General features: G+C 36.5%; 1 protein-coding gene across 4 annotated transcripts in view; it reads right to left on the bottom strand.

Annotated features, from left to right (window-relative positions):
- PTPRQ (protein tyrosine phosphatase receptor type Q) overlaps positions 1 to 15,870 on the bottom strand; it is a 315,483-nt gene that overhangs the window by 187,084 nt on the left and 112,529 nt on the right. For all 4 annotated transcript variants that reach the window (XM_072655471.1, XM_072655472.1, XM_072655473.1 and 1 more), the window contains 6 exons: positions 14,112 to 14,273; positions 13,818 to 13,997; positions 12,810 to 12,917; positions 9,538 to 9,819; positions 742 to 924; positions 33 to 134 (listed from right to left, as the gene is read on the bottom strand). In XM_072655471.1, the coding sequence (XP_072511572.1) occupies positions 33 to 134; positions 742 to 924; positions 9,538 to 9,819; positions 12,810 to 12,917; positions 13,818 to 13,997; positions 14,112 to 14,273 (1,017 nt within the window). The remainder of the gene's footprint in view (positions 1 to 32; positions 135 to 741; positions 925 to 9,537; positions 9,820 to 12,809; positions 12,918 to 13,817; positions 13,998 to 14,111; positions 14,274 to 15,870) is intronic.

Raw genomic sequence — 15,870 nt, 5'->3', positions numbered from 1 at the left:
CACATGTTCCACTTAGACTGTGGTGTACTCACCATCTTCCTCAGTCAGTATAGTTATAGGCTTACTTCGGATTCCCTCTCCTTTAAGGGTACTTGCAGACACCTCAATTGTATAATGAGTATATTTCTTCAGTCCTAAATAGGGACAAAGTGGATAATTCATCATGGACCACAGTGATCTAGATTACATAAAGTGTAGCCTTCTTTCAATATCCGAATCAGATAAGCATCAGAAATCTTTAACTATCTCCTACAATGAAAGTAAAGTTGGAGGGAACATTGAGGAAAAATAGAAGAAAAGACAAATGCATCCCAGAGACCCAAATTTCTTATGGCTTAAATTCTATTTGAGAAGTGGCTACATCCAATCCTGATGTCTTTTGCAAGGAGTTCAACGACATGAAAACACATACTGACTGGATGATTTTAGGAAAGTAATTTCCTTCTCAGTGTTCTGGGTATCTCTCTAAGACTCTAAGTTGCAAAGAAGTTGCCATCTTACATTAACAGAGGGAGATTCCCATATCTATGAAATGACTGGTCCAGTATCTTACTATTTGTTAAACTTTGATCTATACATGATCCCAATATAAAGAATTATAGTGCCAAGTCTTTATAAAACTTTAAATTTTCTTCTATTACTAGGATTAAATGAAAAACATGTTAAATACCTACTGGAAAGCTCCCAATTAAAAAAAATCAGCATTATCAACTATAACTATTCAGCTTCTTTTGTACTCACCCCCAATGTTTTGTGACAGTTTTGTTGTGTTTATAGTTCTTTCTTCATTTTCATTATTCCTTCTGAGATAGATGGTATATTTCTGTATAATCCCATTAGGAATTATTGGGGGAAGGAATGAGAGCTCAATTTCTCCAGAAGAAACATTCCGATAGGTAATGTTTTCAGGTGCACTGTCAGGAACTAACGAGAGGAAAAATTTTAAAAAAACATGGAATTTGCAGACTTTTTTGTGAATTTATATTTTTAGCAATATAGCGAAGGCCAATTCTTCTGCTACACAATAAAGGCTAGGGGCAGACCTTTTTTGGTTAAATTGGATAGGATCAAATAATATTTGTAAAGCACTTAGCACAGTGTTTAATAATAGTTGGTACTTAGTAAATGCTTGCTTCCCTCCCCATTCCTAGTAAGAAAAAATATCTTCTGTGTCTCAGCCTCCTTATTTCTTAGCTTCTCCTCTCTTAGTGGCACCTCTTAGTGGTACCCCTTAATGGATATATCCCTTGAAGATCCAGTGCCCTCCTACTTTCTATCTATTACAAACTAGGTTCTTAACAATGGAATTGAATCTAATTTAAGCTAAGTTGTAATTGAAAAATAGTATTTTAACTGTTCTGACTAGATAGATTACCAGCTATGCCTAGAAATAGACATACTTTCTCGTGGTTCTATGCATTTGAATAGTCCAACCCTCATGTCCAGAATGTATTACCCCTTCATCTCAGCATTAAAAGTCTGTGATAATAAGACTCTAGCTTACCTTTCCAGGTTTAATACACATTATTCTCTTTTACCCTCTCTAGAGCCCATCCAGTACAACCTTCTGGCTTTTAGATTTCTGTGAGATTCCATCTCCAACCTCCATATCTTTGTATAGGCTCATGCCAGAACATACACTTTCCTTAATTCAATCTCTTGGAATCCTAGTACAATTGGAAAAAGTACTAGCTTTGAAGTCAGAGAACTTGGTTTCAAATCATGTTTCTGATTTCTAATGCCTGCATCAACTTGGGCAAGTCACAGTCTCCCTAGAACTCCATTTCTTTATCTGAAGAATTGAAGTGTTTACACTAAACCGCCTTTGATATCTCTTCCAGGTGTAGATTTATGATCTCCCGAGGCCTTTCCTGATTGCCCCGTCCATCTCATGACCTTGTTTCTCTTTTGTTTTCACTTGTTTGTGTACATGTTGTTATTCTTGGTAGATTGTAAGCTCCTTGAAAGCAAGGAACATGTCATTTGATTTCTTTGGATCTTCAGGACCTAAATAGGCACTTAAGAAATGCTTGTTGATTAACTGATAGCTTTGTTTCCTAAACTTTTCACTCTACTTTTATGCCCAGCTCAGATGCCACTTCTTTTATGAAGCTTTTACTGATTCTCCATCTGAGACTATCCTCATCCTCTTTAGATATACTTTAGATATACTTTGTCCCCTTCATTCCATACTCTGTTTACTACTCCCTTGTGCACATACTGTGTTTCTCCCTCCAACTCCCAAAAGAATAGAAACTCTTTGAGGACTAGGGCTCTTTTGTTTCTTTATCTCCAGTGAGTATAATGCATACAGTAAGCATTTCATAAATGCTTGTTGAATTAAATATAATTATTGCTCTCAGAAAAATTCGCATGTTAAAAGGATCAAAATAAACTCATAGTAGATTTTTAGGTATTTTCAAGGAGACAGGGGCATTTTAGCAGATTATAGAATCCCTCAAACCCCTGATATTTCAGCATGAAATGACTTATTCGATATGTACTGGTATCTCCACAGGGTAGTTATAAGCCCCCCAAAATACGAGATGGAACAGGGGAGGTGCCCCATCAGTCCACTCTCTTGCAAATGCACTATCCCTTCAGGGAGCAAGGAAAGGAGACCAGTGAGGATGCAAAAAAAAAAAAATATTTATAATCCCTCAAACTAAGTTCCTTAACCAAGAACAATGATTGACATTTACATAAAGCAAACAATCAAGTAGCTTCAGCCTGAATCACAAAAACTACATGGAACCGTGTTTATCTAATGAATAAATATTAAAGATGCTGGTGATTCTGTTGAGAATTTCATTCTGAGTGCAGGAAGAAGAAACCTGCAGATTTAGAGAAAATGAGGATGAAAGAAGGCAATGAGAAGAAAAGAAAAGGGAATAGTGAGAAGAAGCAGAGGAGGAAGGGAGAACAAAAATAAAGTAGTTGAAAGAATTGGAGAATTGGATGATAGGGTCATTGATTTAGAGCTAGAAGGGGCATTCGAAGTCAACTAGACCAACTCCCTCATTTTATAGCTGAGGAGACAGAAGCCTAGGAAATCCTGACTAAATGAGCATAGGTATCCAATATTTCCCCCACAGGTCAGCACAACCTTTTGTTGTCTGTCTCCTGAGGTGAATTTAAGTCAGATTATTTTTATGAAATAAGGTGCAGAGAGGATGCCAACTACCTAGGAATTCTGTACACTAATGAAATCACTGGTCCATTCCCTATCTCTATATCTCTGTCTATGAAACACCATCTTGGTCCATTGTGACTTAGCAAACATAAGAGGACTGAGTCAAATGGAAAAGTGTCTTCCAATTCATAGAAGTCAATGCCACAGGCCAGATTCTAAAAAGGAAAAAAAAATAACTGTAATCGCCTGAAGGTCATGGAAATGTCTTGGTATTCATGTAGGTAAATATCATTATATGAAATGCATTCTCTTCTAAACTAACTTGGAACCAAGTCTTATGGAATTTTTTTTAATAAGATGGAACTGTTACCATTATAGGCTGTTTCAATGCAAAGAATGCCATATTTGGAGTTGCAGTATTTGAGTATGAATCCCAATTTCACTAATTACTACCTTCTGTGGGCAAGTCTCTTCCCTTCTCGTGACTTCAAATGTTCCATCTGTAAAATTAGGGTCCCCTTCTAGCTTTAAATCTATGAACTGTTGTGAATTCATTACCTTCTCCTACCAAGAAGACAAAGTGAGACCAAAGTTTGACCTGGCATCTGTGTGTTCTTGGAATGATAAGACTTAAAGAGGTAAAGACACAGTAATGTAAGAAGTTGTCCCTCTAATCATTCTGTAGTCTTTATCAGAACTTCACAGATGTTCCCAAGAACCTAGAAATGAGGCAGTCGTTATCTCATTGAACTTTGAAACAATTGGTACAGAGATGTATATATGATTAAAGCAATAGCTCATTAATGAGAGCCGTGACGAGAATATTCAGTTCTTGGTAGAGTGCGTATCACTACTTCTCTATTAACTGAATTTACAAAAGACAACTTTTTAGTGGGGAATGGCAAAGATGGGGAATAGGATGGAATATTCAGCTCATTTGTTTTTTAAATTAAGACCAGGAAACATAAAATGTTTGTTCAACAGAACATTAAAATAAACTCTGTTTCAGTTCCATATCATCATCAAGTAAGAGAGACAAAGAGACAAGAGGATAAACAACAAAAATAATTAAAAAATAAAGGGAAGGAAGAAAGGAAAAGTGCAAGAGGGAGAGGGGAGATGAAATGTGGATATAAGAGAAAGAGAAAGGGGGAAAGAATGGAGAAAGGAAAAGAAAGAAAATGGAGAAAATGACTGGGAAGGACAGAGAGAGAAAGGAAAGAGATTGGAAAGAAAAGGGAAGTAGAGAGGGAGAAGTAGTTAGGACAGAGAGATATTGGAGAGAGAGAAAGAGAGAAAGGAAAAGAGATAGACAGAGATAGAGGTAGAGAGGGGGGAATGAAAGAGGAGACAGGAGAGAGAGATGGGAAAGAGAAAGGGAGGTATACTAAAGAGAAGGAAGAAGAGAGAGAGGAAAGGGGAAAGAGAAACAGAAAGAGGCAGGGAGAGGGGAGGGTGAGAGACAGAACAGAAGGCGGGAGAAAAGGAGAGACACAGAGAGAGAAGATGGAGAGAGGGAGGAAGGATGAAAGGAAAGATCAAGAAAGCCACATAGGAAAAAAAAAGAGAAAGCTTTTGCTCAGTAGCCTGTAAGGTAATCGTGTTAGAGGTAAACTATCCTTATCATTTTCTGCTGTTCATTTGGCCTATGAACATCAAAGTTATAATCTCTTATCATTACATTTTGTAATTCTAAGTCATTCTCCAGCAGCTTAGAACTGCAGTTTCTACACTTGGAAAGAGGGAATCTGGTTTTAATTTAAAACTTCAAAGTTTACTTTTTAGATGAAGTTTATTTCCCCATGGAATTCTGAAGGTCTTGTATGTGAGTGAAGGAATTACATACTTAAGTTTTGGACATTTACTTTGTAACACTATTGGTGGTGTCTGAGGGTTCCTTTGACATTAAAAACCTGTCAGATTATCTTTGTGGTTGCGGGAAATTGGGGGCTCATTCCACTGCCTAAGGGTTACATTTGAAGCTAGGATTTATTTCATTTTCTCAAGTTGTATACGTGCAGGGGGTAGGAGTGGGGATATAATCATTTATTTGAGCCTCAGCTTGGAGCTTTGAATGAGTCTGTGGCAAAGGTCAGGTGATGGTGAATAAGGTCAGGGCAGTTGGCAGCACCAGTGGTAGCAGAGAGGGCAGACATTTTACAATGAGGGTTCTGAAACAAGGTTCTGGGTGTTGCAAACTTGGTTTCAGTGGCCAAGTGTTCCCTAATGAGGGAAGGGAGTAGCTAGAAAGGAGGAAAGTTTCTAGCAGTAGTTGCTTTTTATGATCAATGCGAGGACAGTGAAGGTTAACCTTTTTCCTGATTCTTGTCAGTAATAAGTATTTTCTACATTATTTTCTCAGTTCTTTAAGCTTTTTCTATTTCCTAATTTCATCTAATACAAAAATATGATAATAATGGTTTTTGGTTAATTGTATGTAAAGTGGGGAGGCAGTGGAAGATGACAGTGAATACCTAGGAATATGGAATTGAAATCAGGAGAAAGGTCTGCACTCATACAGACAGGATTTCATACTGACCTGGGGGCTCTGAGCTATGATCACGAGAAACATTTACAGTTTTTATTTTATTAATAATATTCATGAGGTTCAAAATAGCAGAGAGAAACAATCCATAGGAATCAGGCATATCAAAACTCCTGGGCTAATAGAGTCAGAAACATATTCAGATTTGGGTGATTTAAATACACTGATGCCTCAGAAAAGCTTCAGCCTCTGAACTGAGAGAAGTATATTAAGTCATAACTTAGTATGGACCAGCCAAAAATTGGGTCTCCTGGAATGAGAAGGTGGCAGTCTGGAAGTAATCTGCCCCATCCGTGTTTCTACAATGAAGTGAGCTAGCAAGGGGAACAAATATCCCTTAATCTTTCTTTCTCTTTCCAGCCAAAGTCCACCTAACCCTGGACAGACAATAACTTGGGTATGTTATACAACATGGAGACCAGCCTACGAATGGTTACTGAAACAAGAGAAGGTCTATGATTGGTGGTCAATGAAAGCTGAAGGATTTCTGTGTAAATCCATCGCTTCTCTAGGGCACTAAGAAGCAGACTTAATGGTCCCAGACTTGGTTTCCCTTCCCTTGATTTTCACATATCTCCTTTCATGTGACTCTAGTCACCAACTACATTCTGGGTAAGTACTAGAATAACAAATTGAAAACTTGAAAGAAGCTTAGTGTTATCTAGTCTTACTCCTCTCTCCATTTTATATGTGAGGAAGCTAAGGCCCAGAGAGATCAAACAATTTCCTTCAAGTCACATAATTAATAAGTGCAAGATTTAGGATTTGAATTCAGGTCTTGTGACTCCAAGTTCACTGCACCAGGTTAGGGTAATGGACTGACATAGATCACAAGGCCGTCAGTTCAATAATAATCACAGCTAACATTTGTATAACATTTTAAGGTTTCCATAGTACTTTACATGTATTATACTAATTGATCTTCACAACAATTTTGGGAGGTCAGTGCCAATATTATCACCCATTTGACAGATGAGGAAACTGAGGGTGAGGATTAATGACTTGCCCAGAATCATAACCTAGTAAGTATAGTCTGAGACAAGATTCAAACTCATCTCTTTCGAATTGCTTTGTTTTCTAGCTGTTCATTTCCTCAAAAGGAAACAAAGTGAAGAAAAAGAGTCCATTCATATTATTCTAGGCTACAAACCATAGAGAGGAATGAGCACATGCCAACATGTCAATAAAGCACTTTCTCACTGGCTGTTGTACATCCAACTAACCAACCAACAAGGGAATTATTTGCAATGTTTGATATAGAAATGTCCCATCAAGTCTGGGACCTTTGAATTTACCAGTTCTTTTCACCCTTATCTGAAGCATTCCTATCACTCTCTTCTAATATCTCCACAAGTATCCAGTGCCTACCCCAAGAGACTCTGGGATTCAGGGACAAAGAGAACATCAAACTTAAAATTAAGAAAGCCTGTCTTGGCTCTCTAGCCCATACTAACTGGAGGAGTCTGTTAACTTTATTTAACCTCTTTTTAGGACCTAATTTTCTCATCTTTAAAAAGGGGGATAATGAGATTTGTCCTGCTTTCTCTCAGAAATTTACTTAAAGGAAAGAGCTTTGTAAGTCAAGGACTACATAAATGTGAACCATGAAGATTACCACAGTGCTTTCTTAAGCATGGTAGTATACAAAACATACACTGAAAGAGCTGGTTGATTTGATTCAATGAAGAATGTGAGTTTCATTCTTTGGGTCTCCTCAGATGCTATAGATACCAGGTATTGTAGTTGTGCCTTTGAGAAAGTTTTATTACATTTGTGGAGATATATGAAGACAGAGACAGAGAGACAGAAAGAATGCTATACATGAAGATTTAATGGATATTCAATTAAAATGAAGCAAGTGAAAGAACCCCTTTTCCTAAAAGCTCTACATTAAATAAGATGAAATTTTAATCTAAGAAAATTATTATCATACAATTTAAAATATTATCATGGGAAGAGAACTGGAAAAGACTTCAGACGCCAAGCTCATCCCCTTTATTTTACTGGTTAAGGAGCCTGAGACACAGAAAGTTAAGTGACTCACCAAGGGTCACATACCTTGTAAGTATCTGAGGTGACATTTAAAACCTAGTCTGCCTGACTTGGAAGTCATTGCTGTATTTACTATACCAGGATGCGTCTCCTTATTTTAACATAAAAATGAACCGTGTGAGGTTGCCCACTAACCTCAGGATAAAATATAAACTCCTTAGCTGGACATTTAAAGCCCTCCATAATTATCACTCCAACCTGTCTTTCCAGCCTTATTTCAAACAAATCCTTTTCAGGAATCCCATATTCCATTCATACTAGACTGTTCCCTGGGCTTGACATTATATCTGCTATGTTTAAACATCCTCTTCATCTCCACCTATCAGAAGCCCTGTCTTTGTTCTTGGCTCAGTTCAGGAACCAACCCTTCTGGGGAGAGGGTGGGAAACCCTTCCCATTCTATCCATCCTCACAATCCCCTATACCATCCTTTACACTGTGCATACTATATCACTTCAGGAGAATGTAAGCACCATGAGGGTAGGGATTTCATTTTTATGGCTTTATTCCCAGAATCAAACACAGCAACTTGTCCATATCAAGCACTTAATGGATTGAACTCTTAAACCCTGAGCTAGAAAGTGATCTTTTCAAGTAAGGATTCCACCTCCTCGTTTTGTACAAATATTCACTATGATTCACTTAGCTAATGTGTATTGATCATCCCCTACATATAAGACATTTGGCCAGGAGCTGTGGGAGATAAAAAGATGAAGATAAGAGGATCTTAGCCCTCATAATAGGAGGGTTTGGTTTTGGTTTGGTTTGGTTTTTGTGTTTTGTTTTGTTTTTTTGGATTAGATCTGTCATTTTATTGGTATAGGAGAACTCCCAGGAAGGAAACCCTGCTAATGCAGATTCACAGTTCCTCTGCAACCTATAGTCTTAGTTGCCTAAAGGACTAAGAAGTTAAAGGACTTGTCCAGAGTCCCAGAGTTGTCATGTATGAGAAATAGAACTTGAACTCAACTGTTCCTGACCAGGAAGTCAGCTGTTTATCCTTACCTCATCTACCTCTTGTGGGAATTTAGACATGTAAAAATTGCTGTAACATATGTCAAAAGGGAAAGTACAGTTTAGAGAGAAAATGACAGTGTGTTTAACCCAGGTAAATTTTGCAGCAATGAAGTACTGTTACTGTGAAAGTCTCCTTGTGCCTTGGATTCAAATCTTACCTGGGCTACTTCTGATTATTGCAACTTATTGATGGACTGGTGACCCTGTGAGTCTATAGGTTGTAGAAAAGTTGCTCACCTGCACTAGTAGAGGGAGTTTTCTCACCTGGGAATTCCCTATATCAATGAAATCACAGGTTCAGTCTCATCTCTACCCTGCTATTTGAATTATAACAAATTATGAATACTTTGGATCTTTTATGCCGTGGTAACATCAGTGTTTCAGCAGGTCTTTGATGCACATATACCATGTACATGTGATATAAATGTACAGTATTGTGTATACACATCTATATATACACACATATATACATATAGCATATGTACAGATATTATAGACACACACATAGATGCATATATGTGCCCATATACATGTATGGATCCTATATGTATAAATATGTGTGCACACATAGACATACACATACTCTATAGATATGTCTCCATATGCATGCGTGTATGCAAGTGCATACATATAGTGTACATATACACCATATATAATACACATTAGCATGTCCATGGCATACATGTGCATGTGTACATGTGCATACATGTACTAATCCATACGTGTGTATATATCATACATATTATGTTTATAGATAATGTGGTTATAAATGATTGTGAAAAATGCTTACCAGTTTCTGAAGTCCTTACAGACAGCAAAGATGATAACTGATTGCCATGACCAAGTCTCGTGTAAGACCTTACAGAAATGTTGTAAAGGGTATAAGGTTTCAAGTCACTCAGAAAGATATTTGTTGTGGAAGAGTTTTTAGAGAACAAATAGTCTGTATTTCTGTAAATGACTTCGTAGGAGATGATGACTCCATTAGGTTTTTCCGGTGGCAACCACTTCAGTTTTATTTCTGTAGGAGTCACATCCACAACCTCAACGCCTTGAGGTGGTGATTCTGGTTCTGTAAGAAGGAAATTTTGTTTTAAAAATAGAATATTCAAGTTAGGTATCTCTTGTAAGCAGTTTCCTTAAATGTTAGCAAAATTTGTTATATGACATAACTTTTGGCCCTAGCAACTTTTTGCTTTAAAATAGGATGTGGAGGGGCTGTATGCCTTAGGTATCGTATCTATGCCGATATGAAATCCTATATCCTTATATTACTGAAGGGCCTGAAGTCATTAGGTGACATGGACTCACTCATTTCCTAAATCCACAGCTACCTGGCTGCCCTTGTGCCCAACAGTCTTTATTCTCTAACAATCAAAAAACATTTATATGGGATAAGCAATATACTAGGTGTGAGGGACACAGATAGCCCCTGTCTTCAAGGAACTTATAATCTATTAGAGGAAACAACATGACTGAGGACTCAAAACCATACATCTATCAGAACTGATCATTATTAACCTCAAAATGTTCATATTGTTCTGGGAAGTATATAAAGTTCAAGAGACATAACCTCTGAGTAATTGATCATTTACAATTAATAAAACAATTAATTACCCATAAATTATGTCTCTCGAACTTCTTTCCATGTCACAGTTTATAGCAACTGGCATGGGAGCCAAAGCCCACAGTCTTTCATGGAATTATAATCCTAGGTCATTACATACTGTCCTGGCCCTAGAACTCAATTTCCAAGCATCCAATAGAGAACTAATTCCAATGATTAGCATTCAAACACTTTCCTCACAGGATCAGAGATCACATATAGGCAACTAAGTGATACAGTGGACATAGTACTAGACCTGAGTTCAAATCTTGCCTCAGGTACCTTGGGCAAGTCATTTAATCTCTGCCTGACTCAGTTTCCTCATCTGGAAAATGGTGGTAATAACACCTTCCACTCAGAGTTGCAAAAACGAAATGAGATAATTCTCATAAAGTGCTTTGCTAACCTTAAAGAAGAATATAAATTGTAACTATTATTACCACTATTACTCTAGGATAATAGATTTAGAACTTGAAGGGAACTCCAAAGCCAACTATACCAATGCTTTAATTTTTTCATTTTACAGCTGAGGAAACTGAAGTGCCAAAAGACTATAGGACTTGTCCTAAGCCCCACAGGTAATAAATAGCAAAGCCTAGTGTCCAGGCTCAAACACTGTCCTGCTGTGCTCATTTAATATGCATGTTATGTCTCTATCACACTGGGAACCAGATCTCACATTACTGCACCAAACAATACCTGACCACTAGCCACAAAAGAAAAGTCCCAGCCCCTTTTAAATGGTCTAGTAGAACATTTTTTTTGCAGACAGCTGTGAGAATGTTGTATCTCCTTTGCACAGTTGTCTGACTATCTTCCTCCTTCCCAATTTTAACTACAGACACTCAAAACCATTTGATTCAGACATACAAAGGATTCTTTGTTTTTTGAGGTTCTTCATAATTTTCTCCTAAAGTGAGTTATTTGTGAATACATGACAAGATATGGATGATTTAAACAACTACCAGGAATAATGAAAACCAATACAATTTTCTTAGGTATATAGTGAGAAAAGGATCAGACTAAAAACCAGGAAAGCTTTGGTGTGAATCTGGGCTCTGATATTAACTACTTGTGTGACCTTGACAAATTCATTTCACATTTTTGAACTTCTGTTTCCTCATCTGGACTAGGAGTACTTGTCATGTATCATGAGCTTATAATGAGGAAAGCACTCTCTAACCTAAGGCACAATTGGTGTGTTTTCCTTCACTTGAAATATCTAGGTGATGTTAACCAAACAAAAACTTCCTAAGTTCACCACTTCACTTTATGAGAGTATGGAACTTAGAATCATAGATTTAGAAGTGGAATAGACTTTAGGACCTCAGTGAACTTAGACAAATGATTGTATTTCTCTGGTCTCAGTTCCTTGACCCTTGAAATAAGGGAGTCTAGCGAGAGCACCTCTGAGGTTCCTTGTAGCTGTAATTCCATGATCCTTTGATCACAGAGGCCATTAAATCCAACCTCTTCATTTCATTTCTTTGATTAATTAACTTTCTATTTGCAAATTTTCTCCCTTCCTCCACCCTCCCCCCTCATTGAGAAGGTAAGAATTATGATATTATATATGAAGTCAGGCAAAATATATTTTCACATTGGCCACACTGCAAATTTTTTAAAAGCAAGAAAAATTAAAAAGTGAGAAAAAAATATGATTCAATGTGCATTCTGAATTCATCAGTTCACTCTCTGGAGGTGGACAGCATTTTTCATCATGACTCCTTTGGAACTATCATGGAGCACTCCAATGATCAGAGTAGCTAAGTCTATCACAGTTAATTATTGTTACAATATTCTTACAATTATATAATGATTAAGTAACAATTATTTTTAACTATAATCAAGTACTGCATACACTCTTCTGGTTGTGTTCACTTCACTTTGCATCAGCTCACATAAGTCTTCCAGGTTTTTCTGAAACCATCCCCATCATCATGTCTTATAGTATGATAGCATTCCCTCATAATCATATACCATAACTTGTTCAGTCATTCTCCAATTCATTAGTATCACCTCAGTTTCCAATTCTTTGCCACCACAAGAAGAACTACAGTAAACTTTTTGGAGGCAATTAGGGTTAAATGGCTTGCTCAGGATCACACAAACAGTGGTTGGATTTAAATTCAGGTCCTCCTGACCCCAGAGCCAGTGCTCTATCCACTGCTTCACCTACCACCCCTAAATATTTTTATACATATGGGTCTTTTTTCTTTTTTTAATGTCTTTGGGATATAGACCTAGCAGAGATACCACTGGAACAACATGTATACATAGTTATAGCCCTTTAGGGAATCCCATAATTTTAAAGATGAAGATCTGAAGTACAGATAGTGATGCACAGATACTAAGTAAAAGAGCTAAGACTTCAGTCTAGGCCCTCTAACTATAACTCTAGCATACTTTCCACTGGGCCAGGGACAAAACAGATTTAAAAGAAATGACATTCTTACCATCTTCTGGGGTTTGCACAAAAACATCATTTTCTTCAGACAAAGAACTCTCGCCAACATTGGTTGAGGCAGCCACTCTCATTTTATACTTTGTGTATTTCTTCAAACCTGCAAAAGTAACCCACAGAAGATTAAAGAATCTCTGCATTTAACATTCTCAGACTAGATCCTCATAGCACAAAGGAGATGCTATGATGGGGGGGATAAACTGATTTTGAGGATCATATGTACATCAATCTAATCAGTCCCAACTCACCATAACTGCAACCTTCTAATATATGTATTTCAGAAACTTGCCCTGTAGACATGATCCTAGTTCTTTTGAAACATTCCTGGGACAGAAAGATTCTAAAGTTCAAAATGAATATTTGGCACTCTGAGGAAGACTTGGCACAACCATAGGCTACGAATTAGTCTGAATTCAGATGGGATGGTATTTCTCTGTCTTCAAAACATGGACTCGATGTTCAGCCAGATTATTCCAATTGATTTTTCTTCTGAATGGTTTAAAAGATATCTTCATTAAGGCTCTTTTCTTCTTTTCTTTTTCAGTCCAGAGAACTGCAGGTGTGGAAAGTCTCCCTCCATGCATGCAGATCAGCAACTGATCTGTAACTCATACCTGAAGAGGGCTGCTATAAAGGCCTGTAAGGTTAACTGACTGGCCCACAGTCACACTATTGGCACGTGCCAGAAGGAAAACTTGACAAAAACTGGCTGTCTAACCATTCTGCTACTTTGCATCTCATTTAAGTATGTTCCCAGTAAAACAGTGACTAATTTTTGTGGTAAAAATTATGAAAGGAAAATGTATTTAATAATATATTTTTCTTAGGTCTTTTTAAAATATAGACTTTATAATTAGATAAAAATAAAAATTATTGTGACATGATACAGTAAATCCCTAGAATAATGAAGATTGGTATGCTGAAATATCTAAATTCATATATAGTTATCAATATTTTTTTAGCAAAAACAGCAACCATTTTAATAAAAATATTTTTCTACCTGTGATAAGAAAGCTGTTATCTAGAGTAGTCATCTGGAATGCTCTGTTTGTATCCAGTTCCATGGCATAAATTGTATAATGAGTTATTTTTCCATTGGGATATTCTGGTGGATCCCAATATAGTAAAATAGATGATGAGCTAATATTTTTATAGTTTATAGACTGTATGGAGCTTGGCACTTAAAAAAAGAGGAAACAGTTAATGATGATTGGAGAAGATATAAAAACATTTAAAAAATCATTGTATAGCAGGATCACCAACATTTAACTCATTCAGAGGAAATACGCTTTACCTTGCTCCCTTGTCCTGGCACTGAGAATGGTTGGTGGTCCTTCCCCCATAATTGTGAAAGCAGACACACTGATCGTATATTCGGTGAAAGGTACAAGCCTCTTTACAACATAAGACAGCTGTTCAGCTGAAATGTCAGTGAAATACGGATCACTTGCAGTTCCTGTTTGGAATAAGAAATAACTTTTGATCTCATAAACAAAATTATTCCTGTTCAATGACCTCAAGCTTTAAGCCTGAGTACACATAAATGTTATTCTATCTCCTGTTCTTATCACCTGTGTAATGGGCATACGGGGAAGGCTAATTACTAAAATGATCACTGAAATAAGAATTAATAAGATCCCAGCTATTACAGATTCATTGTTGAATGCTGTTGTATAGAAGTGGGGGGATATGAGTTGTGAATCAGAAAGAATCAAACTTGTCCATCCTGAAATCTGCATGCCAGCTTATGGGAAAATGTTCATGAAAATACTACGCTATTATGTACAGCAAATATTGCCTTCCCAGCTGAAAAGCTAGTGCACAATGGCAAGGCAATAGCAAAATCCAAATTAAAGTCATGTGCATTTTTATAGTTCTTAAGTTTTACATATTTTTATGGTCTTGCTCTGATCTGAGTCTCACAAATACCCTATGAAGTGATAGGAGAATTATTATGACTCATTAGAATTTAAGCTCCTTGGAGGCAAGAGCTTTCTTCCTTTATAGCAAATGCTTAATTCATGCTTGTTAATTGATGAATTGATCCCCATGAGACACAAAGATATTAAAGGAAAGGCCTAGAATAACATTAGTGTCAGAAGCAGAATTTGAATCCATCTTTCTGACTCCAAGTCCAGCACTTCATCCAAAACAAATGATGGCTCCCTAAAATGTTGTCAGGAACAATTTTCCTGAAAGACTATCTTTGTATTATTATTTTTTTACTGAATATAAAACAGAAAAGAGTAAGAAGCAATTCAGAGTTTAAAATGCTGAACATATTTGAGCAAAATCTCTGTGGCTTTTAACAGTGATCATTATCTATCCAATCCTAGAAACATGGATTTCCAGCTCAGTATTTTACAAGTCAAATTAAATTATTATTATAAAGCAGGTTGGGAAATCCAGCGGTAGGTGTAGCCAAATTAGCATAACACAGGCAGCTAGCTAGGTACACGGTAAGAGCTAGGAAGGTCTGAGTGCGAATTGGACCTCAGACATTTACTAGCTGTGTGACCTTGGGAAAGTCACATAACCACTTTCAGTCTCAGCTTCCTCATTTATAAAATGAACATCGTAACAGCACCTACATCATGTGGTTGCAAGGATGAAGTGAGATGGCAAACATAATGAACTCTGCAAACTTTAAATCACTATGTGAGTTCCAGGTATTGTAATTAAATAGTAAAGGGAGAGATGACATAGTTTTAGTTAATCCTTGGTTTCAGGAAGACCAGGGTTCAAGTTCTGCCAATAACAGATATTCTCTCTCTCACTCTTTCTATCTTTCATCATATGTTGTAGATTATTTTGTAATGTTTATAATGCTTTATTATATTTAATATAATAACATATCTATTTAATAAAATAAAATTTATTACTTATTATATTTATTAAAATTAAATAATATATTTAATTTTAAAATGTATTATTTTATAGTAGTTATAATTTTATACATGACATTATTTTATGAAATTTATGTTTTCTAATATACAATGTTTACATTTTATAACCTATTACATTGTTACATTTTATAACGCATATTATTATAT

Source organism: Notamacropus eugenii, chromosome 3 (assembly GCF_028372415.1).
Source record: "Notamacropus eugenii isolate mMacEug1 chromosome 3, mMacEug1.pri_v2, whole genome shotgun sequence".
Taxonomy (NCBI): domain Eukaryota; kingdom Metazoa; phylum Chordata; class Mammalia; order Diprotodontia; family Macropodidae; genus Notamacropus; species Notamacropus eugenii.
This window is presented reverse-complemented; position numbering and strand designations above follow the sequence as displayed.